The following is a 27328-nucleotide window of genomic DNA, read 5'->3' as shown; positions in this document are numbered from 1 at the left end:
CTCCGCGGGAATCCCGGGAGAGTTCAGGATTATAAGGGCCATGGGGAACCTGGATCCAACAGGGGGCTGGCTGCTGGTCCCCTCGGGCACGCCTCTGGGACAGGCCAGAAAATTCTAGAACAGAGAAAAAAAAACATCTACAGGTGGGAGGCCGCATGTCCTTCCCCCATCCCCTTTGACCTTGGTGCCCGCTCCTCCCTCTGGGGACGGCCCTGGACCACACTGCCAAGTCCTAGGTCAGGGGTACGGAGCACCTCTCCAGGGGGCCCCGGTTCACACCCTGGGGTCAGCCGTTTCTTGACTGTGAGGGACTTTATGCATCTGAAATCTCCTTTGGGCTTGCTCCCCTCCTCTGTCATGGTTCCACCCACACAGGATACACTCAAGCCTCCTTCTGCATGACTGCCCTGCACATGATCACAGGCCAGGATCGGCTCCAGAACTTTCCCTCCCAGGGCAGAAGCATCGCCACTTCCTTCCACAGCACAGTTGCAAGTTGGTTCCTTGCTCAGAACCAGGGTTGCAGGTGAGCTGTGACGCATGCGTGCACACGCACGCACACACACACGCACGCACACTGGCACACAACAGGGTGGGGAACCTCCCAGCAAGTAAAGGTGACTAAGAAAATTGCATTTCCATTTAAAAGCCACTTGTGAGCCTTTCTTTTTTTAAAACAAAGGATTCAAAATCATTTCAAACGACTTCTGTTAGGCCCTTTGCTTCTCAGTCCAGGTTAAGCAAACCGCATGCCGTGACCGTGTGTTCGTAAAAACACGAGTCCCAAATAGAGCGGCCACAGAGGACTTGTTTTTCTTTGTGGATTCCCTTGGCAGTGTTTTGGTGGTGCATAAAAATAGCACACGATGCCTTAAAAATAAGTGGCTGCGTGGAGTGCTTGTACGCATCAGCTGTATGCTGTCACATGTGTTCGCGTTCCTCATGTCCTTCCGTCTTCAGAAGAAGGACTTTGGTACGTGGTTTGCAGCGGCCGCCATGGCACACAGCTCTTTGATGTGCTTGAGACCTCGGTGCCTTTGGTCCTGCTAATAACCAAGGACCCGAGGCTGGGGCTGGAGAGGATGTGCAGAGGGGGCGACGGCCCTGGGTAAGCCCATTTCACCTGCAGCCAAAGTCAGACCCCTCGAAGGGTTCCCAGACCTGGCTCTCTAGCCCTCCGACTCCTGATGAGCCCAGACAGAGGCCGGTGTCTTCTCCGACCCCTGGCAGCCCCACCAGGTGGTAGGCAGGAAATCGGAGAGGAAGGCCACCGGCAGGGCTCCCTCCGGCGTGGGTGCCCCTGGAATATTGCTCCCCAGGGCCACGTTATAAAGGATGCAAAACACTCTGGTGCACGGTCAGCTGGAACAGCATGTTGGCTTTAGGCTGCGGCCCTTCTCCAGGGTCCAGAATGCCTGAGAAAAATCAGGGTGGGTCAGTGGTGGCGAGTCTTGGGTCCAAACTAAACTTGATCCAAATCCTGTTACTTTTTTGGAAATTCTCACTCCTTAGATCACACCTGCCCTTCACTCTTTATGTAGCAGTGCTAATTTTTCACCTGTAAACCAAAACCCACCAGAATCCTGAAACAACTTAGCATTTCTAGCTAAGCCGGGACTTCTAAAATTTTTTTAAATTCCCCTTTGGATCAGCAACCGTGTAGAAAAGTTACTTCACATAGTACACGGTTTTCAGGCCAGACTCTAATGTGCAGGAACCTTCTTCTGCCCTCCCTGGTGGTGAGGAAACTTGGAAGGGTCCTAGAAGACCCAGCAGACCTGGGCCAGTGGAGTTTGGCGATGATGATGTCTGTTAAGAATTCGGCTGACTTGAGCGTCTGATCTCTCCACGTGCATTGTGTGGTTTCGTGTTTGAACAAGGGGATAATTGTGATACACGCTCACGCCCTGCTGGGCCAACACATCCATCCTTGTGCTTGGTGGTTAAGAAGCAGAGGCAAAAATTGCTCGGGAAAGGGCAGCTTCACGCACGGGGATGGCTTTCTCTGCCGTTGGAAGAACTTTCTGTATCATTTCCTTGGGAGTTTCCGTGTGCCTGTATTCTTGAAAGTTGGATACCTTTGGGAAGAATGGAAATAGTAAACTCCTGGCTTCCTTCCCGCCTTGTCTTAAGTAAGAAAGAAAGAGGCTCGTTCTTCCAGACATGGATAAAGCTGGGCACCCTGCTTTGCCCGCTGCCCAAGGGTTAAGTTCAGGTAGTCGTAGCCCAGAGTATTGGCTCCCCGGCCAGGACTTCTGTAAAGCTCTGTAACTGTCCACAAGGAACAAACAGAACATTAATTCCAGAAGGCCTCCAAGTTTTACGTGATTCCGAAGAGAAAGCCTGAAACGGGCCCCCGGGTTTATGAAAAGCACCAGGCCTGCCTCCCGCCGCGGGCTGTGCTGGGGCTGGCTTCTCCTGACACTTGTACTCCAGGGCTTGTGGACAGGAAGCGGCCTGGCCAGCCAGCTCTGTGACCTGTGTCAGAGCAATAACAAAGACCAGGCCAGCCTGTCGCCTGAGGGAACGGGATGGGTTCCTCCAACAGGGATTAAAAGGTAAATTGGATCCTGGACAAATCAGGCCAACAGGCTTTGGAGGCTGAGGTTTTGTCGACAAATGAACTTGGCTCTATTTTAAGCCATGTTATGTACCAAGACTTCCTGTTTTTCCAAAGAAACCTCTTGTTTTGGTTTTTGTAACGATGGATTTATTGAAACGTTCGCTATTCAAGGGACCCACGTTGTTTTCCAACCAAAACAGCAAAACTGGAGATTTTGTGGCCCCAAGAGGCAACAGAGAGAGACACACAGCAAGAACATCATTCCCCAAAGACTGCTCATTCAGGAGTATTTTAGCCTCGGTGGCTGATCAGTGAATGAACAAAGAGCTAATTGCCAGTCAGGGTCCTAGACGGATTTCATAGCTCAGAGTTTGGCCTCTCGTTTAGAGAGCGGCGGGGGCCAGTCAGAGGACAATTGAAAGGGGTTTTTTGTTTCTCCGGGCTGAGTTAAGCCATGTGTGTGTCTCTTTCTAGGAGTATTGGTCTGGCCAATCAGGGCCGTGTAAATCCCACTCACTTCCTGCCGACCTTTCGACACTGACAGATGTTTTTTCTTGTAAGTGTTGTTAGGGCTGTCTCTACTCGCTGACCTCACCATATTTTAGGGAAGCCATTTTCCTAAGTTTTGTTTCTCAAATTCTGTTTACCCTGTCCTGAGCTCCTCTCCGAGAATAAGATCACCCCGCCTCCTGTTTTCTGTCACTTCCTGTTGTCCCTCTTGGACCTGGGAGGGGGAGCCGAGCCCACCCTTGGGTACCAGGGAGCTGGGCGGAGCCACCGCTGGAAGCACGTGAATCTTGAGCTGGGGGAAGCCATGACTTGAAGAAAAGGTCTGATGGAGACTCACAAGCCAGGAGTGTAACAAAGGACCCAATGTGTCCCCGTGAGAGAAACTTCTAGAATCTACAGGCATTGCATGCAGATGTGTGCCATGACTGTAGCTCATCAGACACTGGGAGTTCCCCGGGTGTGACCGGGAGGTGGGTCCCTCGCAGGTGACATCATGGCAGCCCGTGTGACCTGGACAAGTCACTGCCTGGGGCAGGCGGTTGGGAGTGATCACGTCAGAGGTCCTAAATCCACCAAAGTGTAGCTCACATCCCTGCTCCGAGAGCACAGACGCGGGATCTGTTCTGGAGGCAGGGAGAACGTGTTGGTATTTTAGCCTTGACCTGAAAGTAACCGCAAGCTCAGCTAGGAGACCAACCAGCAAGTTCCTGGAGGGGAGGGAGTTTTGAGCCGCCGTCGCTGATCCCTCAGGCCCTGATCTGAGCCTCCTCTGGGCTCACTCCTCTGAGAGTGTCTGGGCTAGGGTTGTACCCCTGTCCTGGGATCACCTGGGGTGTCAGAGACTTGCCCAAAGCCACCCCAGAGCAGGTTTGACAACTGAGGTGGTGCTGGGTGTGTTGTTTGCAGCATAGACTGCGCAATCGTGTATTGAATTTAGCAGAGTGGAGCGTGCTGGCCGGCTACTCCTGTGCGTGTTGGGTGACTTCACGCTCGAAAGTGTCCACAACAGTGTCTGTCACACATGAAGCACTCTGCAAGCGTTCGCTGTTGCTAAAGGAACAAACACCCCAGCCATTCGGGTCTATACCGGGGGGGAGCTGCCCGCTCTGGAAACTGGGCGTGTTTTTGTACCTGGACTTTGTTTTCCTGATGAGTTTACAAACCAGTTGGTCTTTGTTTGGCTGATCTCTTGGCTTACTTATGCGGGTAATTCTCTCTTGGGTCTGGGGAGCTCCGCCTTTGGGGGGGGGGGTGCGGGCAGTGTTAATTGTGGTTCGTACAGCTAAATGAGACGTAACTGCCACATTTTCAGCCTGGCTCATGTGGCCCAAAGTGGCTCCTGGGTTTCCAGATCCTTGCGCTAGCATTGCCTCTGCAAAGCTGCTTGGGTGGGAAGTGACGTGGGGGCCCCTCGGGGATGAGCAGAAACCTGAGCGGGGGGAGTGACCCAGGGTGGTTGACTCACATTGTCACACCTGTGAAGGCGGCAGCAGTTTGGAGTCGGTCACTTCTCCAGTCTCAGAATGTTCCAGAAAAGCTGTGGTTCCAAGAAAACGTCAGGGCCCACACGTGCGCGCGCGTGTGTGTTCGTTCATGCAGTGGGGCTTGCTGACATCTCGGGACTGCCATCTGTCATTCTTGTTGCAGGAATGGGCTATGTTTATGCTCGGAAACTGCAGACCGCATCCATGTTACCTGCATTCTTTTATCTCTGATTAGGAGCGCTCGACTTTAATAGTAGCTGCAGTTCAAGGACCACTTCTAAGAATAGGAAAGCGAGAGGGCCTGTTAATCCAGTGAATTGCTGTGCCGAGGGTGGCCTGGAAGGCTGCAACCTTAATGTGGGGCCCGGCCCCTGACAGATCTTTTTAATGTCCCCAGACGGATGGGTGTGCGTGAGTCAGAGCGGAGACCCCAGCGTGCCTTAGTTAACTCCGTGCGTGTTGAACGCACCTGGGAGTTCGCTGGAAGCACCTGTGAAGTTCAAGGAGGACTTTGTGTTCTCCGGGCCCGTGGGCATTGCTGACACGTGGCCCGCACAGCCTATCCCAGAGTTCACAGAACCGGGTGTATCGCGGGCCTCCTGTCAGCGTGGGCAGCTGGGGATGTAGAGCGTTCTGGTGGCTTTCTGTGAGCGTTCTCTGTCCTGTAGGTAGCGTAACCTGGTGCCAGTGTAGTTCGAGGGTATCATCGTGTTTTTGTCTCTTCTGTCGTATCAGCGACCATAGTGTGTTCGAAACAGCGAATTCTCAGATTTGGGGAGCAGAACACAGTTGAAGGGAACGGTGAGGACCTTTTTTCTCTTGGTGTCTCTCCCTGAAAACACCGGTCCCCATCCTCGAGGAGCCGACCGCTCGTGTTGCCTCCTCCTTGGTGGCTTCGAGGAGCCACCAAACTCCTCATGTTGCAGGAGTTTGGTGGCTGGGCTGGCAGCTCCTGGGTGTGCCTGTGTGTGCTGAGTTTTCGGGGACCACAGCCAGACTCGGGTGGGTCGGCACTGGTGTTGTGTGATAAAGCCAGGATTCTCGACACGTCACACCCTGTGGGGGCCACCCCTCCACCCCAGCCGGGACCCCTGCGAGGGTGATCTGAGCTTCCCGAAGCATCACTGGTGCGAGATCCCAGACGATGTCTTGGGGCGGCCGTCCCCAGTATCATCAGCAGGCGTGAATCAGCCTCGTAGGGCCGCTGTAACCGAGTACCGCCCACCGGGTGGCCGAAAGCACAGAAATGCATTGTCACACGGTTCTGGGGGCCAGGAGTCAGAGCAGGGTGCCTACAGGGTTAGTTTCTTGTGCACACTGGGAAGGAAGGACCTCTTCCAGGCTTCTCTTCTTGGCTTGTAGATGATCATCCCCTCCCTGTGTCCTCACATATCGTCCCTCTGTCCATAGCCCAGTGTCCCAATTTCCCCTTCTCATAAGGACCCCCAGTCCTTATGAGACCCACCCTGACGATGACGTGATTACCTCCATAAAGACCTTGTCTCCCTCCATAAAGACCATGTCTCCAAATAAGGTCACATTCCGAGGCACTGGGGCGTCCGACTTGAATGTAATTTGGGGAGGCTGGGGGGACACGATTCAGTCCGTGTAACAAGGCACTCACCCTTGCTGTGACCGCGGGCAGTCCGCTGAAAACGTGTGTGAATCCCTTTTGGGTGTTCTGATACGGACAAGCAGACCATAATACGCAGTCGGGGCTGCAAGGGTGGGCTTTCGGGAACCTGTCTTGCTGTAGAATGACATCTTGTGCCATTTGCACATGCTGTCCGGTCCGGGACATAAACATAGTGTCCAGTCATATCCCACCTTCTCTGAGCCTCCCTTCCTCTGTCTGTTCTTTGTCTGGAGGGGGCTCCAGGGTATACAGCATCCCCATAAATTAGTTCAGAGTAGATTTTTTTTTTGAATTTTTTTTTTTAACATGCATTCATTTTTGAGAGAGAGAGGGACAGAGCGTGAGTGGGGGAGGGGCAGAGAGCGAGGGAGACACAGGCTCCGGGCTCTGAGCTGTCTGTACAGAGCCCGGTGTGGGGCTTGAACTCTCGAACCAAGAGGTCATGACGTGAGCCGAAGTCAGACACTCAACTGACTTAGCCGCCCAGGTGCCCCACTTAGAGCAGAGTTTTAAATGGCCATCACCTTGTCAGGAGTTCTTGAATAGGATTTCACATAAAATCAGTATCTTTCGGCATCGGCACGTGGTGAGCTGTCATTATCTAAACAGGTGGTTGTATTCATGTGAACCATCCGATGTTTGCCCTGTTTGTGAAGAACACTTCGCCATGACAAAGATTCACACCTCTGGAAAATTCCCATGGGGAGCCGCCCCCTCTCCCCTGTTCCAGCATCCTCTCCACACCAAGGGATATTTTAGCCACAGTTCAGAACATTCTGGGCTATGATAAACGTAAAAACAATACCGTTTACCCACCAAAGACTTGGAGAAACAGAACTGGGGGCCCCTGAGACTCGGGGGAAATAATTCAAGAAGACCATTTAACTCCAGGAATAATACCCCGAACCAGAAAGACAAAAGGAGCTACGGAGTGGCTCCCTTCTCGAATTCGATCGGCAAAAATGAATCTGTGTGACCTAGAAGTGTCACCCGATTCTCCTCCCCCATCTGACTGCCAGCTGGCCGGGCTCCTTCAGTTGCAGTCATGGATACAAAGCCCGCCTCCCCCCTCCCGGGTTTCCGCCAAACCCCCCATCCTCCACATTAAAACTGTGCTCAGCAAAATAAATAGCCGTAAGCTGTTGCATTTCATTTTGTTAAGTAGCTACACGTAAGATGAAGATTTTCCTTTTTGTGACTCGGGTTGAAAAGATCAGGTCTGGGAAGAACTTTTCAATCGAGACTTTGTGGGGGCACCTGGGTGTCTCCGTCGGTTAAGCATCCGACTTCGGCTCAGGTCGTGATTGCACAGTTTGTGGGTTCGAGCCCCATGTTGGGCTCTGTGCTGACCGCTCAGAACCTGGAGGCTGCTTCGGGTTCTGTGTCTCCCTCCCTTCCCCACCCCCCTCTGAAAAATAAACTTAAAAAAAAAAAAGAAGAGAAACTTTGTGGACTTAGGGATGTTTGATTCCATCATCTCATTTCCTTAAAACTGTCACCTGAGACAGTGCCGCGTGGGCTTACAGAGGCCTCCACGACTACAGCCTGGTGACTTCTCTTGTAGAGAAACGTTAGGGCGAGATTTGGGTATTTGTAAAGATCCGGATGTAGAACATCCGTTGTCATAAAACAAACTTACTACTCTGTTCCCGAGGTCTGAGTTGAATTTCCTGCGTATCTGCTTTTGTGTAAGCAACGCCTCCTTTGGAATAAAGGAGGGGCCACCCCTCCGCACTGGGGACACTCCTGTCCCATGGTGCCCTGAAGTGTTGGCTCCTGAGACGGGAGAAGCGATAAGCCGAGTTGTGTCAGGGGGCGTCTCTCGGGGCACCGGTCGCTTTCTCCCCTGGCCGGGCTGGGCCGTAGGTTTGAGCAGAGCTGCTCAGGATTCTATTCGGTTTGGTCCTCGACTGGCTTCTGTGACCCAGCCAGCACCACCCTTGGGAGGCTGAGCCTCCCTGCTCCTTTGGGCAGGCAGGCGGGTTCAGAGTGAGCTCTTAGCTCTTCCTAGTGTTAGAGATCATCTTTCCAGACACTTTGTTTTTGGAAATGAACAAAGGGTCCCAGCCGGCCAGCATTTCACATGGCTGACTTTATCTCCAGCAGAACACCTCAAATCCCCCTCTCCCGCCGGCCTCTGACCTGGTCGGGCCATGCCTGTCAGCCTCTTTCAGTTTCTCCTCGGCCACCAGGTGGCCCGCACACCTCGCTGGGTCGTCTACCCCCAAGTGGGCGCTACGGAGGAGCCTTCTCCAAATCGATGTGTTCGGGTACGTGACGGGGAGGGCGTTGTGTCAGGTGCTGAGAGAAAAGGGGAGGAGAGAGTCCCAGGACACTTCCTGGAGAAGGCTGAATTGGGGGTCAGGTGGGACAGCCAGGCCAAGAGTCAGCTGTGCTGCCCAGGGGCGTCCGTTGCCATGGCAACCCTGGCTTCGAAGCGGTGCCCAGAGAGGATGCTGGTCTTACTGAGCTGAGGAGATCCGACGAGGCATCGGCATCACCCCTGCTTTCAGCGTCGATGGACGAAACCAGCCCCTCACCCTCCACCCTGAACCGGGCAGGGGAGCCAAGGCACTGCCTCAGTGTGTTGGCTGCTTACAACGTGCTGATCAGAGAAGCCCCGAGAGTTCAGCTGTCCCTCTGCTATGGTCACTTAAGGGGCCCAGGAAGAAGGCCCTGCCTCCAGCCCCGTGCCTGCCGCTCAGAATCTCCATTCCGGAATATGGTGGGAAACGTTCACTTTTTTCACCTCCCTCTCCAAGTTAGTGCCTCCTGAAAAGGTTGTGTATTCCGAGGTCATCGGTGTTTCACAACACACCGTGCTGGGGGTCTAGGAGAATTGCACAATCAGTTCGGCAGGTGTACGTAGTCTTGAGCTTTGTGGTGGAAACCCTGACGCGCCTTTGCTCTGTTCCGTCTCTGCTTTCCTCTCCTTAGACGTTACGTCCCTGCCACGTTGTTTTCGTTTTCCTCACTATGGCTCATTCCTCACTGATGTGTCTTTAAACAAGAAGCAAGGGCGTAATAGAAAGTCAGCCTTCAGGGTGGCCGTGCCCTTCCTGCATCAGGGAGCCTCCACTGCCGAGCCCAGGCCCTAGATGACAGGGCGGCCTGCCTGGGTTCCCTCTTCCCTGGCCGATCATGTGCCTAAATCTAAACTTCTGTTGGTTTAAGGGTGAGTGGGAGGTATGGGTTCTTTTTGCATCCGGAGATGGAGGGAAAGTGCAGTGTGCCATCCTGAAATCAGCTCAGACCTTTCCTTTTGGAGGTGTCGAGCCTCGTTGCCTCTAGGTTCTTGTAGAGCCCAACTGGGGGTTGAAATCCGTCAACCGGGCGAGTCCCTCAGCACAGCGACCCAGGGCTCTGGGGCCCAGGAAGGCCACGCAGGGTGTGCAGTGCCCTCTGCCGGCTGAAGGGCCCCATCACTGGGCGCCAGTCCTGCTCCTGGGAAGGACTGGACCAGGAGAAGGTCCGCCCCACACCTGTGGTTTCCCTTAGCTTTGCCAGCGAGCCAAGACCGCAGACGGCACGACCTCACGCGTGGATTCCGAGTGCACAACGTCCAGAGACCAGGCTGGAATCCTCAGGGGCAGCAGAGCAGTTGTGTCCCCTAAGGAAGTCCCCTCCTCTGGGCTGGCAGCCAAGGATTCGGGGCCTCCCAGTGGCAAGAAATCAAGAGGCAGAGGTCTTCAAAATCTAACATGAAGATTTGTAAAAATTCAAGACCTTATTGCAGTTCATTTAAAAAAAATTTTTTTTTTTAACATTTATTCATTTTTGAGAGAGAGAGAGAGACAGAGAGGAAGACACAGAATCCGAAGCAGTCTCCAGGCTCCGAGCCCCCAGCACAGAGCCCGACAGGGACGGGCTCGAACTCACAAACCGCGAGATCATGACCTGAGCTGAAGCCAGACGCTTAGCCGCCCGAGCCACCCAGGCGCCCCTGCAGTTCATTTATTTGTTAACCAATTCCTATAAAATTGTCCTTATCAGACATTTCGATTCAAGTGCAATCCATCTGTGTTGGAAGAAACCAAACAATCCAAACCGCCTTAAAAGTGTTACATGTTCTCTACTCTCCACCCTCCTGCCCTCCCCACCCTCCATTCCATAGGCTGTTTTCAAATTAATTTATCTTTAACTACACCCAGCGTGGGACTCAAACTCACAACCCCAAGATCAAGAGTCACATGCTCTTTGAATGGAGCCAGCCACAGGCTAACGTGTAACACACTGTCCACTAACACAGGTAGCTGTCCCCAGGTAGCTGTCCCCTGGTGACGCCTGCCTTGGTTGACCCCCAGGGTCCAAGCCCTTACTGGTCGTTAGTTATCCCTGCTTTTACTCTGCCCTGGACCACAGCAAGCATACCCAGGGCTTCTCACAGGCTGCAGACAGTACCCTCGGGTTACCTTAGGGGCATTGGAGAGGCCACCCCAAAAGCCTCAACCACGGCCAAGGCCCCTCTGCAGGCCTTTCATGAGAACTTTTGGGCGTTCCGGATGCTTCTTGTATAGGATGCTGACTTTTCCTCACTCGGATGCAACATCCTGCAGTGGTTTCTTATGTTCGGTACGGAGCGGGAGATGAGCTGTCTGGTCACCGCAGAACTTCCTCTGTTCACAGAGAACTTGAGGCCTACGCCCTTCATCCTGTCCACGCAGACTTCCCCGCTACAGGTCAAGATTGTCATGCCAAAGGAGGGCAGGGTCAGAAAATTAGGAAAGGAACAGTTAACCCGTGTGTCTACAGTTCCTCGGTCTCAACACCGCGGGAGTAAAAGTTGGTGTTCTGCATTTCTTAATTTAAATGAAAACGTGTTTCCTCGCCTTTTCTTGTTTTGTTTGCTTTTGTTCCTAAAGGCTATTTTATTACGAAAAGGAATATATTAATTTTGAAGCATACTTGTAAGTCAAGGGCTTTAAAAATGTGTGAAAGTCCTGAATGCGGTGCATCTCATTTCCTTCAGCTTGGGTAGACCAACACTTAGTTTTCATTATAACACAAAACAACCAATTAAGAAAATCATGCATCGGTTCTGTTCTTGGTGATAGTTGTTAGCACGTGAAAATCTTGAGAATTTTTGAGTTTTGCATTTAACACCAGGAAACGAATTTCCACGTGCTAACAACCCAAGCTGAAGGAGGACACGCTCGGCATCCTCGGCCAGGGAGCTGGTCTGAGCAGAAGAGTGCCTTTGACATCTGCTCCCTCCTGGTGGCAGCCTCTAGCCTCACGGGCCTCGCCCATGGGCAGTGGGGTTCTTCATGCCAGAAGACTGCTGTCTAGGTTTGTGACCTTCCCAGCTCTTTGGGCTATGTGGTCTTTGCCCTTCACCTCTGTCTCCTTCAGAGCCCCAGAGAATATTTTGCTGGGGGTTGGATGGAAAGAATAAAATTCCAGGCCCACAATTCCTGAGCCTCGCATCCAAATTGTAAAAAGCTTTCAAAGCTTTTTCTTCCCTAAATGTTTATTTTTGAGAGAGAAAGAGAATGAATGAATGCAGGGATCCGAAGCAGGCTCCAGGCGCCCAGCTGTCAGCACAGAGCCCGACTCGGGGCTCGAACTAACCAACCGTTATATCATGACCTGAGCGGAAGTGGGACCCTTCACCAATGAGCCACCCAGGCACCCTTCAAAACTTTCTTTCTTTTCTTTCTTTTGTAATCCATTTGGCAGCGGATTTTGACCCGGCTTGAAGTGTTGGATACTTTTTGCATCCTGTATGGTGGAAATCTTAACGGTTGATTTGGGGGTCCACAGTAACATGGTGTGAGCTCTGTATTGCCTCTTAAAAACCGAAATGCATCTGACTTCTGAAGCTTGCCAGGCCCCTGGGTGTTGGAAAAGCATGGCGGACCTGTGCTAATCAAGCTGTCTGTGCACCTTCTGTCTGAAGATGTGTGGATGGGACCCTTGGAACGGACTGAGGGCATGTGACTAGGGTGTGACGTTGTCACCCTAGGCTTGGCTCCTGGGAGTTACCTGGGGAAAGATGAGTGGCCTTGACAAACAAGGTACAGGTCTGGCTTCAGGAACCAGAGTGAACCTTCAGTGTATATCAGAAGGTCCTGCTGGTTACCTCTGGGGCACGGGGAGGGGGCTCTCCGAGTCACCTGTGCCCCTTGTTATATGCCACGTGATGTCTGAGCCATGGGTTTCCCCTTTCAAAATTGTTTTTATTATTTATGAGAGAGAGAGAATGAGAACACAAGTGAGGGAGGGGCAGAGAGAGAGGGAGGCACAGAATCCGAAGCATGTTCCAGGCTCTGAGCTGTCAGCATAGAGCCCGATGTGGGGCTCGAACCCATGAACCATGAGATCGTGACCTGAGCCGATAACCGACTGAACCCCCCAGGCACCCGGGTTTCCCCTTTCACAAAAACCTAAATATGCCCCAAAGCTACTGAACAAAAACAATCAAGGAGCAGTAGTAGCTTTGAGACACTTACAAAATTGACTTCAGTAAGCTGATTTCCCACAAGTTGATCATCCCCCCCCCAAACTTCATTTTCTTCCTTAAAATGCAGTTCGAATGCTTCTGTTAATTGTGGTGTTATGTCAGCCATTTGACCAAAGGCTAGGCCAGTGTTTTTCCTGCTGTCCCCTGACCCCTGTAGAACATTTGTCTTGTCTCGATTTCAGTTGGCTCTCCAGATAAGAGCCTACTAAACAAAAGCCAGATCCCCTGATCAGAGGACTCTCTCCAGCTCTCTTCCCCAGAACGGAATCTGTTGTTCCCGTTTGGCCTCCAAAGATGGTGGAACAGGTCCTTTTGCGATAGCCTGAAGATCAGCGACTTTACTGGGTCTCCATGAAGAGCCAGAGAGGGCTGTCTGGGCAGTTGTCATTGTTGGGCCAGCATCGTCAAGGCTCTAGTAAAACGTGCTGACCTTGCCCCCCAACGTGCTGGATCCACACCACACACAGGGTCCTTGCCTGTGCCAGCAGGTGGGGTGTGCTGCCCTAGCCTGATGGGTACCGCCCTCCCGGGTCACTCACAGGCTGGTGGAGCCTTGTAGGATGGGGTGAAGGAAACCTGAGGAGTGCTGCTGTTCCTTTAGGGACCCCAGGCTGGGGAAGGTGGGAGCCTTCGCTGCCGGGACTGCAGGGGGCCGTCTCTCCTTACCTTGGATGATGCCAGCCTCTCGGCCCCTTGGCAGAAATAACAGTGCAATATACTTGGAGGGCTCCAAGGGTCCACTCAGGATTTGGCAGCTCTTGCTTGACTGTGATAATAGTGATTCGTTAGCATATCCTGAAACTTGGTCTGTCTTTATGAACATAACGTCTAAGTAGGTTTCATGAAAAGAGTTGAAGGCAATCGCCATGGTTTTAGGTGAATTTTCATTGTGAAAGACATCAATTACTTTGTGTAAATTTCTTCGTCTGCCTAGTGTTTATGGAGACTAGGAATCGGAATAAAGAAACAGGGCATCTTAAAAACTTGTGATTTTTAAGAAGGTAAATGAGTTGGGGTGCCCGGGTGGCTCAGTCAGTTGAGTCCCGACTCTTGATTTCAGCTCAGGTCATGATCTCACAGTTGGTGGGTACAAGCCCCGAGTTGGGCCCTGCACTGACAGCAGGGAGCGTACTTGTGATTCATTCATTCATTCATTCACTCATTCATTCATTCTCTCTCTCTCTCTCTCTCTCTCTCTCTCTCTCTCTCTCTCTCTCTGTCTCTCTCCCCCCCTTCCTCCCTCTGTCCCTCTCTACCCCTTCCCTGCTTGTACCTGCTTTCTTTCAAAATAAATAAACATCAGAAAGTAAATGAGCAAGGACTAGGTTGTAGTGATTTGGGTCCCGGCAGGTGGGTTGCTAATGGTCATGTTTGATAAAACCAATCTGCCCATATTTTAGACCTCATTGGATGGGGGGAACATCCATTTCTCTTGTACTCGGTTTTGGGTGTTTGTTTTGTGTTTGATATGCGAGCAGGTGGTTATAAAATGAAGTGTTCTTCTTCCTGTTTGTCCCCCCTTTGAATTCTCGAGTTTCTCTTGGAAATCCACGTGGAGTAAACCTCCCATCCTCACTGCTCCTCTCTGGCAGTAACGAGAATCTAAGTACCTTTCTCATGCAGCCAGATTCACTGACCCCAAACCTTTCAGCCCTAGATCACCTCTCCTCTCAAGCTAAAATAAAAGGTCAAGTAGACCTTCCTGTGGTTTACCCTGCAATTTTAGGATCTCCCTTTCTGGGGCAGAATGCAGTGAGTGGTTTTCTCGTAAGGTTTGGCAGTGGGATCCTATTTCTACAAACACCTGACTTCCCTTCTGACGTTTCTTTAGTTCCACTGAGGTGTCCCTCCCAGCCTCAGCTGGAGGGAGTGGTATCCATGGCTGGCTCCCGCATGCCAGGGGCTGGCTCACCAAAGGAGGAAGGCCACGCACGGCCCTCTGAAGCCCGCTGCTTTGCACTGAATATTTTCACATGCATTCCACTCCCCTTGGGAAAGTAAAAACATCCCTTTTTCATGAACGCAGATTCCGCTCATGCAACGGTCATTCCACATACTTGTTTCTAGAATATTCTAGAATGCTGCTTCCATCCACGACAGACACTACGGCCATAGTCTGAGCAAAAGAGGGACCCATCCCCCTCTCCTTTTTCTCCCCTCTGTGCACCCTGATTTGTTGTGAAGCATTGATGAGATAGTGTCAGCTGCCGATTGTGGTGATAAATTCAGGGGCCGAAAGGGGCCTGATCTGTGAGCAGAGACATACAAATGGAGACAGAGCTTGGCTGTCAGAGCGGGCACTGCCCGGGGAGCCCGGGGCCGGTGTGCAGGGGGCACGGGGTGCTGGTGGTCTCCATGGACCCCAGCCGGAGACCCTAGCTCGCAGCTCTGCCCTGAAGAAGGCCTGTCCCTGCCGTCGGGAAGGAGGGTTGTGTTAATTAAGTCCTCATAAGTAGCTTGCTCCTCGGGAGAGCCAAGGAGGAAAATGTCACATTTCATACATTCTTGCTTCAAAGAGATACCGAGGGGAAAGAACGAGGCTCCGCACATCAGCGGTCACTGCCACGAGTTCCTGACCAGACTCCGCCTGGTGGCTGTGAGACTCTGAATTCGCTGTCCACGTGGGTGGGTGCCACAGCTGGAGGGGCCCCCACGGAAGGGCCAGCCCCCAGCCCGAAAAATACCCAGACAGGAGTCCTTTGCCCCTTTCCTTCTTTTTTTCTTTTGGTAAATGATAGGACACAGGCTATTTGTGTAAGCGGATGTCTGATCTTTCCTTTGATTGCATAATCGAGATCCTACTTATCAATTTTTCAGGACGCCATCTAATTATACAAATTAAAATTCAAAGGAAAGCAAAAAGAATGATTGCGCCTCACTTGGGCGTAATGGAAGGAGGAGGGTGTGAAACCCGGCTTGCCTCGGATGATAATGCTGTCATTTTTCATCTCCAAGGCACTTCACAAATATTAACTAATTAATTCTCTCACCCCTTGGCTAACACGAGGTTCTGTCTTCATGCCAGCGTCGAGGACAGGGGCCGCACTGCAGCTCGGTGATCAGAACTCGGGCAAATGAAAATTGCCAGCCGAGCTCTGGGGCTCGAGGCCACCTTTCCCTCTGCCTGGGACTCCCTTCTCCCATTGGTTTGAGTTAGGAACCACCCCCCCTTCCCTGCCTTGCGTTGTTGCCTCTCCTAAAGCCCAAGAAAAGTGAATTTTTATAACATGACCGCCACACCTGTCCCACCTGCTTTGGGACCACCTTTGTCTCCCTAGCCCAGTATGGCCGGTTCAGGTTTGGGGAACTCTCCGGGTTTGAAGTTCAGGTTTGGGGAACTCCCCGGGTTTGAAAAGGGCTTAGTATCTCTGGGATGTTACGTTAATTATTTATGTCATTAGAAATTGTGTTTCTTTCCCAGCTCTTTAAAAAAAAAACAAAAAAAAAACGTGTAATTATTGCCATAAATCTTTGAGGTGCGCCTCATTGCTGGGAAATTAGCCATTAACTACCAGGAAGTCTGCTTTCTCATAGTCAGACCTGTATTCTGACCTTTGATAAAGTAACTCCCAGCGTTTTGCATAATTGATGACCATACATAATAATCCTCATTATTAACCCTGGAGCCTCACTCTTGTCTCCTGTCCCCCCTCATTTGCTGGGTAACTGAGGACAACTTTCTCTGACCGTGTTGTTAAAGTAAGACCACCGCAGTGAGTCGAGAGCTCGGACGTTGCGGGGTGCAGATCGTGATTTGCGGCCTCAACTGGTACGTCGGATGAGGAGGAAAGGAGGGTCCGGTCCCCCCCAAGACACACACCCTCCACAGACAAGCTGGCCATCAGCTTCCCATTCTTCAGGTGGCTCGTGGCTTTCCCTCTGGAGAGCCCCACAGACCCCAACCCACACGGGAGACCCTCCTCTGCTGCCTCGTTTCTGCCAGAAACACCGGGCACGCCTGGACAGGTGCGGGTGCGGTCTCCGTTCCCCAGTGTCGCGGCCGGCAGCCTGGACCCTCCCATCGCCGATACCGTCTGTGGCCTGGAGGCCCCTGGCCCAGGCGGTTAGGTGGCCTGTGACTTCCTGCCCCGTTCTCGTGCAGTGGGGTCGGGGGGCTTGTGTTGTGCTGAGCGGTGGCTTTGACTGCTGACCCCAAAGGGCAGTTTGGGGAAACTTTGTAAACTGCCTGGCAGAAGGCGTGGACAGAGGCTGTCCCGTAGCCACGGCTGGGTGTCTGTCTTAGTGCAGGTGGGCCTGGGACCCCCTCGCGGTCCGGGTGGGTCTGGAGTCGGCCCCTCTGCGTTCACAGAAGTACAGGGCAAGGCCCAGCTGGCTGTAGCGTCGTCTCTGGCCTCGGAGCACAAATAACTACCATTCACGTTGTCAGCGGTTGGTGTTTACAGCCCGAAGTTAAAAGCTAGGGTTCTGGATGCTGCCGTTTACTGCTTTCAGAGACCAGTAATAATGCTCCCTTCCTGTCCAAGTCCGAGGGCAGGAGAGCGAGCGCTGGTGGCAGGTCCCCTTATAGAAAGTGGCAGTAAAGCCCTGAATGACTGTTGTCCTGTGCCCCCAGGGTGTCCAGAGAGTAAGGATTCTTTTCTCCTTGTTTCAGGGTTCATAGTGGCGTAATGCCCGCAGACTCCTGCGCGTTCCCCTAAGTTCTTAGAGGACCGCTTTGCCTTTTGAATCAGAGAGTTGCAAAGTTCGATAAAGAATGGCCCTTGTGGATAAGCACAAAGTCAAGCGACAGCGATTGGACAGAATTTGTGAAGGTAAGAGCCAGCGTGATTGGCGGTTTGTAACCAAAGGCGCGTAGTCCCGCCCTCGAACCCTCGCCCCGCTCACCGCTGACCAGTGGGGGAACCGGTTCCCTGTTGAGACTGCGCCCCGCCCCCCCTCCAGCCAGAGATCCCCCTGCCCGTGTCCTGAGCTGTGGTCAGTAGACCTGACCTTCGAGCAGGGGTGCCCAGCTCCCAGGGTGTAGGGGTGGGGTTAGGAGAGCTGGGGAGGGAGCGGCCCTAGGTCTGTTTCTGGCACACCCCTCAGGTCATCCTGCGTATGACAGACGCTGCGTAACAAACAGGATCATCTTTTTTCACTTTCTGAGGTTTCCGGACTCTTATCTGTTTCGGATTAAGGTATTTACCGTGATGAATTCCAAGATATTCCTGAAGAGTCCGTGCATTGTCTCTCATTACGTGTTCACATCCCTGGTATCTTTGAAAATGTCTGGAAGTGTTTTATTCATGAAAGGAAAAATAAACATAATTAAAATCTAATGGAAACCTGGGGACAGACCTCTGCGATGTTGATTAAACACCATCCCTCCCTAATGAGGGAGCGGTAAGAAATCCAGAGCGCGTGGCCCTGGGCTTGGAGTTGAGTGCTCCTCGCCAGCCTCGTCCCGGCTGCCGACTGGGCTGGCTCGGCCTGGTTACCGGTGACTTGGCTGCGACGTGTGTCACACAGGTCATGGAGGGGAGCCCCCCGGGCAGGTTGGGCTCAGCAGCACCCCCTGGGCTCGCACACCGGTTGGCCCACCGGCTGCCCCGTATGGAACGGTTTGTCCTGAAAGCAGAGGTGACTCCAGCCACGTGGGGTGGAAGCATCAAAGACGTGTTGTGTGACCGTATGCCCGGCAAGAGCTCTGTGACACGAGAGGGTAGCGGTGCTGACTGTCCCCCACACCCCTGAGGTTCTGCTGCTGTGCAGGGGGCTGGAGATTTAAAGGTTTGGTTTTGTTTTTAATAAACATGCCAAAACGTTCGAACCTCCAGAGAGATCGGTGGGGTAGTAGAACGGATGCTGGTAGCCCCTTCAACCGCATTTGCCAGTTGATGAGATTGGCCATCGTTTGCTTTCTTTTTATAGCTGTACAGATAGAGATACATTCGTGTATGAATGGATGGCTGGGCTTTGCAGAACCATGTAGAAGAAAGTTGCAGGTGCAGCGGTTCGCTCCCAAATACCTGCGTGGCCTGTGTGCCCTTTTAGGACGTCTCCTGATGTAAACACAGCACCGTAATCACGCCCAGGGGACCGGACCACACCTCAGTGTCCTGATAACAGACGTGATTCGTGCGGGTGCTTGTTCGTGCAGGAACTCCTCAAGGGTCGCACCCTCCATTTAGTGGTCTTGTCCTTGGTCTCCTTAGCCTACATAATTTTTTGAAAGCCTGTTTGACTTTCAGAAGCATGACTAGTCATGGAAGAGCCCAGACCGACTGGTTGGTCGTGTCCCAGACTCTGGCTTCCACCCGATCACGTGGGGATTTAGTCAGTTTACTTTTTGACCTCTGGCGGAAAGGTGCCTCATTTGAGGTTACTGGGTCTCCTGTTCTAAAAAGCCTTTAGTGGATCAACTTTCCAGCGTTCGTGTCCTTGATGCCTGTGGTGTGGATTCCACCCGTTCTACGGTATTTATCTAGACATAACGCATCGGAGACGAGAATGGGATTGGAGAGCCAGTGGCCTGTCCCCTCTGTGTTTTCAGGGCTGTTGGCAAACGCAAACCATGATGGTTTTTTCAGACCCTCTCTCCCCAGCATGGTTCACCCACCTGCCGCCCACTTTTTATAACCGAAACTTTAGCGTCTGCTTCACCTGTGAACGGCATTCCCGAGATAAGTTAAAGCTACAATTTTTGAAATTTCTCAATAGGCACCATCAAGACAGACATTTGAAATTCAGTTACTCGGGTGTTACTTGTAACCCACGATCCCAAACGCTCGTTTGCTGTCCCGTTAAGTACAACAGGTGTTCCAAGGTGCTCCTTTGGTGACCCTTGCATTTGTACACCGAGTTAACGTTTTTCCAGGCCGGGCCAGGTGCTCACGGCCCAGCTGCTACCAGTGAGGCACAGAGGAGGCGGTATGTGTGCCCCTTATTCGGCCTTTCCCTCAAATCGGTTCCGTGGGTCCAGTCATTTCCCCCTGTGTCTCCATCCCTGGCTTTGGATTGTCTCCAGTGTCTGTTCTAGAAACCCGGTCTACCTGCTCTTGAACATTCTATTTGGAAATCCAGAGAGCCCAGCAGACAGTCTTCTCCTTCTCCCTGCCAGTGCCCCACCCCCAGGACCCCGTCTGTCTGTCTGTCTGTCTGTCTCTGTCTCTGTCTCTCTCTCTCTCTCTCTCTCTCGTTGTTTCTGATTGTTAGGTTAAAAGCATGAAGTTGTTTCTGTGTTGTAGCCACTCTGGGCTCATAGGGGCTTTGCCTTGGCTTCTTGGTTTCTTTGGTCTCTGGGAACAAACCTCCTTCAGGTTTCGGTCCTCTCTCCTGCCGCCAGACCCCCGTGCAAACCCCAGCTGCAGGATCCCTTTCCAGACAGGCCCTCCTGGGTCCGCCTCCAGCCCCCTCTGTCTCTTCAATGAACACCTTTGCTCCAGCCTAGCCTGTCTGGTGGAATCTGAGCCTCACCCCTGCACAGAACCCCTACCTGCCTTCCCAGGCCCAGCCCATTCCTCCTGGAAACCTGAGGGTCTCTGCCCTCCTGAACTTCAATGTCCTGTGGCCACTCCTAGCCACTCTGCCCTCTGGGGTTCCGAGTTGAAGCCAAGGGAAGACAGGGTGGAAGGCAGAATCTGACGCAGGCCGCGTCTTCCCGTCACCCCCACCCCTGCCACGGGATGTTTGTTCGAGATGGAAGCACAGTGCAGAGTATGGCTTTGCTTCTCACCAGCCAGTCTTTGGGACTCCATCCAAATCAGTTGGAATAATAGCCTTTCAAGCTGACTTAGAAGCCAGATTTTAATTTTTCTTTTTAAAGGAACCATTCTATTTTGATATTGATAATTTGTTCTCCGCTCTTGCCGATGCCTGGTCTCAAACAATCCCAGAGTGCTGTTGTGTCAGGGTTAGTATGGAGTAGGGTATGATAACAGGGACTGGTCAGAGCTGGGCTGCAACGGCAGTCCCATCTTTTCTGATGGATAGTTCCAGTCTTGGTTTCCCCCTCCGTTAAGTTTGCTGGCATAACTGATACATCGCATTTGTGAATTGGACCGTCGGAGTTTCAGTATGTTACATCTAGACACAGCTGGTGTGATTTTCCCCAGATATTTGTTGCTCAGAGAAGAGGGCTTACTATCTCTCGGCATCACCAAAGTAACCCAGGAAAGCGTTTTGCGGAAAGCATTTTCTGGGTTTGTAGAAGCGTAATATACCAGAATGGCTCTGCCGATGACATTTTGTCGGAACATCTTCTTGTGGGTTATGGTAGAATAAATCCCCCAACGCCATCCTCCCCTGTGGCTGTGGAGAATGTCATTTGACAAAAGTAGACATTTCATTTTACTTTATTTTGTTCAAATGTCTTACGCACGTGGAAAAATGGTCCTAATGATCGCATCCGTTGAGCTGTGATTAGTGCCCTCCTCATACCATAACTCAGGAGTGGACTTTCCCCCTTCCTCTGCATGTCAAGAAGAAATGACGTGAACCTCCCTGTGAATAAACAGCCCTGTTTGACATTGCTTACCTCTAGGATGTCCTCACGAGCAGAGGTAAAAAGTGAGAAGGTAGGTTCGTTGAATGGATACTGGGAAAATAGAGACCAACTGACATCTGTTAAATACAGGAATAATTACAAATTCTGGTAACTTTTTAATTAAAAAAATTTTTTTTAATATTTATTTTTCATGTCTTTTGCCCATTTCTTCACGGATTATTTGGGTTTTGGGTGTGGAGTTTGTTTAAAAAAATTTTTTTTACATTTATTTATTTATTTTTGAGAGACCGAGCACAAGTGGGGGATGGGCACCCCAAGTGTTGACTTTGTTAAACAGAGAGAGAGAGAGAGAGAGAGAGAGAGAGAGAGGGGCAGAGCACAAGCGGGGGATGGGCAGAGAGAAGGAGACAGAATCCAAAGCAGGCTCCAGGCTCTGAGCTGTCAGCACAGAGCCCGACATGGGGCTCAAACTCACGAACCGTGAGATCATGACCTGCACCAAAGTCAGACGCTTAACTGACTGAGCCACCCAGGCGCCCCTACCTTTTTCGGTCTTTAAAGCGTATGTAGCACTTTCTACAGAAACAGTATCGAAGCTGGCCATCTCTAGGTAGACCACAACCATTTCTAATAAATACCCGTAAACAACCCCAAAATGTGGATTTTAAAAGGGGGATTTATAATGTTGCTGTACATTATAATTGTATGTTTGGATTGGGCAATTATGCATGTTTCCAGTAATTATGTGATTAGCGATAATTACGTTAGCTGTGTAAATATACAATAGTCAACTAGACTCGACTTTAAACTCCAAAAGCATAAATGAACGTGTTACTGCCATGTGCTCATGTAAAAAGGAAGGGAGCGAGGTCAAGTTGAAGCTTTATGGAAGTTATTTGCAAGGGATAAAAATCCACATTTCCCCTTTATCTGGTGTGGTTTTTAGATAAACTCCTCCCCCGGGGTGCGTCTTGTCAACTAGGGGCTGGGTTCGTAGAATTGCCCACACTCAGGCCCTCGCTTTCTGCAGGTGGGAATCGGGTTAAACGTTGTATGTCTCTGTTCTCCTCACCTATAAGATACAGACATCGGCTTCTCTCTGAACTTGTCTGTGTGCGGAGGGGGCTCTGACTGCAGCTGGCAGATGTCCTTTAACTCCCTGTGTTTCTAACAGCAGCGTGTCCAGTCCGCTCGTATCCACCTGTGCTTTGGGGGTGTGGCGTATTTGGCCGGTGGCTGGTGTTTTAGCGGCCGCCCCACCCCAGTGGATTTTTGCTCTTGCTCCAGACAGACCCCTGTCTGTGTCCCTGTTGATGATCAAACCTCCTAAGTGCCCTGGAGCCACCTGGCTTATCTTCCCAACCTGCTTGGATTTGAGTGCCTTTCCTTGGGTCACCGCACCTTTAGGAAAGGCTGTCTGCTTTCAGGCTCAGTAAACCCCTCCCAGGAACCAGGGTTCCGACGGACCCAGGCCCAGTCTCCTTCCAACGGGGTAGGTCCAAGGACAGCAGAACAGTCCTAGCTGTGAAGAAGCGGAGAGCTCAGCCCACAGTGCCCCCCACAAATTCGGAGGATGTCCCTGGGCCTGGGTAGGTCCCAACACCGCTCAGTGTCATTACAGGCATTTGGGGGGATGATGGCACCAGAACCCCAGAATATACTTTGGTGCCAGCTTTTTGTGCTGTGACTTCTTTTTCAGGACCTACAGGTGATATGCTGTGAGATGAGACCCTTGTTTCTGATCAACTCATACTCAGTTCACCAAACCACGATGTTAGGAGCATCCTGACGTTAATGGGACTCTTGCTCTAACAAAGCTCAGGGTTTGGGGCACGCCGTCTGCCTCCAGAGAGGCCTCTGGTGCCCCTCTGGGTCCAGGCAAGAACTTGGCTCAGCACCACCAGCCGAGCTGTGAGGTACCGGGAGGGGATGTCTTCCGGGAACCGATGTGCGTGCACCTGGTCACAGTGGTCTCCCTCTTTTGTCTTGTTACTTGCTCCTCGGGGGGCTGGGCCATCCATGGGCTTGTTTCCCGTGTCCTGCTGGGAGAGATGTGTGTGCCAAGAGAATCCTTCCCATTCACACCCCGGAATGGGTGAAACAGCTTCTCGAAGCAGGGTGGACCGTCGGTCTTTACACCTGCAAGGTCTTGGCAGCCCATCTTCCGACTGCCCCCGGGCACAGCCGGCTGAGCCAATGCAGAGTGTTGCCAGGCAGCGTCAGATAGCGGGCGGCAGGTCCTCTGCGCTCTTAGCTCGGTGCCTCCGCGCGCAGACCCTTGCAGGTGAGCGCCTATGCTTTGGCCTGGGCGTGGGTTCGGAGGTCCTCCCGGTGACCCCGTACGCCTGTCAGCTTTCCCCATCGCACAGGACGTGCCTTGAGGGCAAGGACTGGCTGTCCATGGAGTCCTGTTGTCCTGTACAGTCACACCCATCTGATCCCTTCACAGCCTATGTGTTGAAGAAACAGGCACATGGTGGAGAAAAGGACATGTCGGAGGGACAGGGCTCCATCACCTTGAGTGAGAAAACCAAGGGCTGTCTCTGCCAATTGATGCATCCCCTGGATTGCTTTGGTAGTGTACTCCCCTTATAGGGTAGATTTCTTTGGATTTGGGGACCAAGAGACCTCGAGTGAACCGAAGAAGTTTCCTGGAGGTGCGGGTTACTTGAGCTGGACCCTGATGGATGCACATGACTGGGGCATCTCAAAGCCAAGAGGAAGGAATTCTGGAATATTGGGAACCCAATACAGATTAAGTCACATAAAATACAGAGTGTGATGGAGTGAGGGGTGGCAGCGTTGAGGTGGGTTAGGGGGTTACCTGAGATGCTAAGATTTTGTGGGATTTTTGCTCTTATCGGAGGTTTTTACAGAGAGGAAAGAATAAAGTGGTTTTTGTTCTAGCACCTGCTGAAGGCAAATCCTGTGAGGGTCAGCTTTCCTGGTAGATTTTTGTCCTGTGGCTTGCCCAGGCCTGCATCCCAGCCCAGGGCTCCAGCTCATACTTAGTTTCAAAACCTGCCCTAAAAGAGGAATGGACTTTTACCCCCATCACAAGAGGCAGTCAAAGCTAATTTTCATAATACAGCTGTTAGTAAGTTTCATAATCTAGGGACACCCGAGTGGCTCAGTCGGTTGAGAGTCCGACTCTTGATTTTAGCTCAGGTCATGATCTCACCGTTGGTGGGTTCGAGCCCAGCCTGCTTGAGATTCTCTCTCTCTCCACCTCCCCCTCCCTCCCTCAAATAAACTTTTTTTTAAAAAGAGTTTTATAGGCTAGTTAAGAAATCAAGTCCTGAGCAATGTGCAAGCCTTTGTTTTCATTTAAAATGGCTAAGTCTTGGGACACCTGGGTGGCTCAGTTGGTTGAGCGTCTGACTTCCGCTCAGGTCATGATCTTGAGGTTTGAGAGCTCGAGCCCCGCGTCGGGCTCTGTGCTGACAGCTCGGACCCTGGAGCCTGCTTCGGATTCTGTGTCTCCCTCACCTTGCTCCTCACCTGCTCTAGCCCTTTCCGTCTCTGTCTCTCTCTCTCTCAAATAAAACATTTTAAAAAATTAAACAATGATAAACGGCTAAGTCTAGAGTTCCTTGAAGGCTGGGACTGTTTACATGGCAGCTCATCTTGGAAGGGTAGGTTTGGTTACACAGCCCCGTTTCAGGTCTGGGGTTTTCTTCCGAGGGCATTCAGTGCTGTGTCAATCCCCTGATGACTGAAATGCTGTCTGGCCATTCTTGTTTTCTCTTTGCATTCATGAGAACGTACATACAGGCTGCCTTGAAACTATTTCCTATTTCACCACTGCACTTGGGTCCCCCGCCCCCTGCGATTGAGATCAGCCAAGGAAGTTATTTTGGTAGGGGCCCTGCGGGAACAGAAGGGACAGAAAACTTTTCTAAAGGCAGGAAGCTGTTTTTAAACATAAATCCTAAAACACTTGACAGAAACAAACAACCAATACAGCCTGTACACATTTAAAAGTAGGAAGCAGGATGTCCTAAGCCCATCTTTGGCCCTGTTTCTGCGGGAAAATAGTGCGTAACCCACCGACCTCTGCCGCGTCCCCCAGGAGATGCCGCCCGTGGAAGGCAGAGGCGTGGGCGCTGCCGTGGCTTCCGTCCTGGGACCCAGCAGGCACAGGGGAGCATCTCTGGGGGCTCCGGTTTCTACCTGCGCTTGTGGAGCTGCCGTGATCTTGGGGGCCCAAGGGCTGGAGGGGGACCACGAGATGGAAGGCTGGCCAGAAATGCTCCAAAGCTCGGCCTGGCTGCCTCCTGAGAAGGAGCAAGCATTTATTGCCACCAGGCGGGACACAGCACAGCTGTCCGTGGACAGGCAGCCAGACCCAGTGCCCTTCATGTGAGTCCAAACGTTAGATTGGGTGACTCCGCCTCATGCTTGAGAAACGTGTAATTGATTTGTGAATGAATGTGGGGCTTAGACCCCAGAGCCATACTTTTCTTGTCTTTTTAAGCAGTTTCCTAGGTCACGGTAGCGGTTGGAACAGGAGATGCTTATTGGTGATTTGCCCAAGGGCGAGCTGGCTGGTTGTGCCCTCCTTGATTCTCCTCCCTGTCCTTCTGGAACCTTCCAGATCATCTCTGAGCATCTTCTGATCTGTCACACAGGGAAAATGAAGAATTGGCTTTGCGGGAGGGTGTTGGCATCTAACCCCCCCCCCACCCCGGGGCTGCCGTTCGGGTTATTCTACGACGTCCGCTCTGGCTTGGGTTCATTTTGTCTGCAAGAGAATTTGGGTTGTCTCTTAACTTTCGGAAGATGGCTTTTCCCTCGGTGCAATTTTCCGTAGCGAAACTCTTTGCAGGACTGAAGGGTTAAGTCTGGGGGACTCCTGATCCTCTCAGAAATTGGGCCCATCTCGCTTTATTTCGTAAACGTGAGCTTTGCAGAAAAGCGGCTGTCTCGAAGAAGCTGCAGCGCACTTGAGAAAAATCTGCCAGAGCGTTGGGGAAAGCGTGAGTCAAGTTACAGGTGTTTTCACCTAACACAGGAAAACATCTGTCCTAATATTTGGCGGCTTGTGGAGCCGGGGCTGCGTGAGTTTGGGTGGCTTCCAAGCGGGATGAGTTGGACGAGGACGGAAAGGAGACGCGGGCCTCCTCATTCCCGTGCGGAGGGGGAGGCGCCCCCCCTGGAGCCTCCCCCCTACCCACCGCCCCCCCCCAGCCCTGCCTCTGGCATTGCACTTTGCCCTCCTTCTCAGAAATCTGTTACTGGTTTCATAGGAGCTGTTGCGTGCACATTCTTCGAGACGGTCCTGCTTCAGTCAGAGAACTTGAACCTTAAACGAGGTATTTGTAAGCCGGGTGAGCAGGTGCGCTCCAGGGGTGACGCGCTCACCTCTGAAGCGATGTGTCCGTACCAGGAGCGGAGCCTTTCGGGCCAGCACCACACACTGTTAACGTTTTCTTGGTGACAAGATGGGAAGGAAAGGAAATGGCACGATGGACTGACTAATCCTGAGGCTTGAGGTGGTTTTATACCTTCCACTAACAGAGGGAGGGGGGCCCCGGCTCCAACAGCAGCCCAGTGCTCCCCACGCTGAGGGGCGGGAACAGCCCAAGTTCAGGAAGTTCCTTTCTGATACTCTAGCACTTAATTTTGTAGGTGACCTCTTCAGTACCTGGGGGTTCTGGAAAATCGTAAGCAAAATGACAGAATTACTGCGCTAACGAGGTTTCCTGTTTCGGGCAGCAGCGGGGCAGAGTGACCCAAGGTCAGCGCAGGGAATTCTGGAAAGCGGAGCGTTTGCTCTGCCGTGTATGATCTGCGTCCCACGCCCTGTGGCCACCCCCAGGACAGGGCCCCTGGCTCCATCCCCAGTGACTGGGATGTGACCTAATCATTGCTGCTTCTAGAGTCACTTGGGGCCAGAGCACCTGGAACGGGGCCTGGTGCAGACATTGACCAATGTGGACGTCCTCTAAGAAGGAAACGGTAGGAGGAACGTGACACCAGAGAGGCCTTGTTTCTGGTCACCTCTGCTCTCCCGTCTTGCCCGGCCAGCCGGTGGAAGTGTTGACGATGGGGCAGAGTCCCCACCCCTCCCCCTTTTGGCCACAAAACCCAAGACCGGAAGGGGAAGGTGACGAGGTAGACGTGGGCCGGGGCTTCTCGGGGGTGCCTGGCCCGTGTCCTCCGTCAGGCTGAGGTGTGACCTACCTGATAGGCGTGCCTAGCTTGTGTCCTGTGCTCCGTCTGA

At 52.2% G+C, this 27328-nt stretch overlaps 1 protein-coding gene across 6 annotated transcripts in view; it reads left to right on the top strand.

Moving 5' to 3' along the window:
- Window positions 1-27328, top strand: part of CTBP2 (C-terminal binding protein 2) — a 158891-nt gene that overhangs the window by 92013 nt on the left and 39550 nt on the right. For all 6 annotated transcript variants that reach the window (XM_023241068.2, XM_045040804.1, XM_023241069.2 and 3 more), the window contains exon 3: window positions 17269-17428. In XM_023241068.2, coding sequence (XP_023096836.1) covers window positions 17371-17428 — 58 coding nt within the window. In that variant the 5' untranslated portion in view covers window positions 17269-17370. The remainder of the gene's footprint in view (window positions 1-17268; window positions 17429-27328) is intronic.

The sequence above is a fragment of the Felis catus genome, chromosome D2, assembly GCF_018350175.1.
Source record: "Felis catus isolate Fca126 chromosome D2, F.catus_Fca126_mat1.0, whole genome shotgun sequence".
Classification (NCBI taxonomy): domain Eukaryota; kingdom Metazoa; phylum Chordata; class Mammalia; order Carnivora; family Felidae; genus Felis; species Felis catus.
This window is presented reverse-complemented; position numbering and strand designations above follow the sequence as displayed.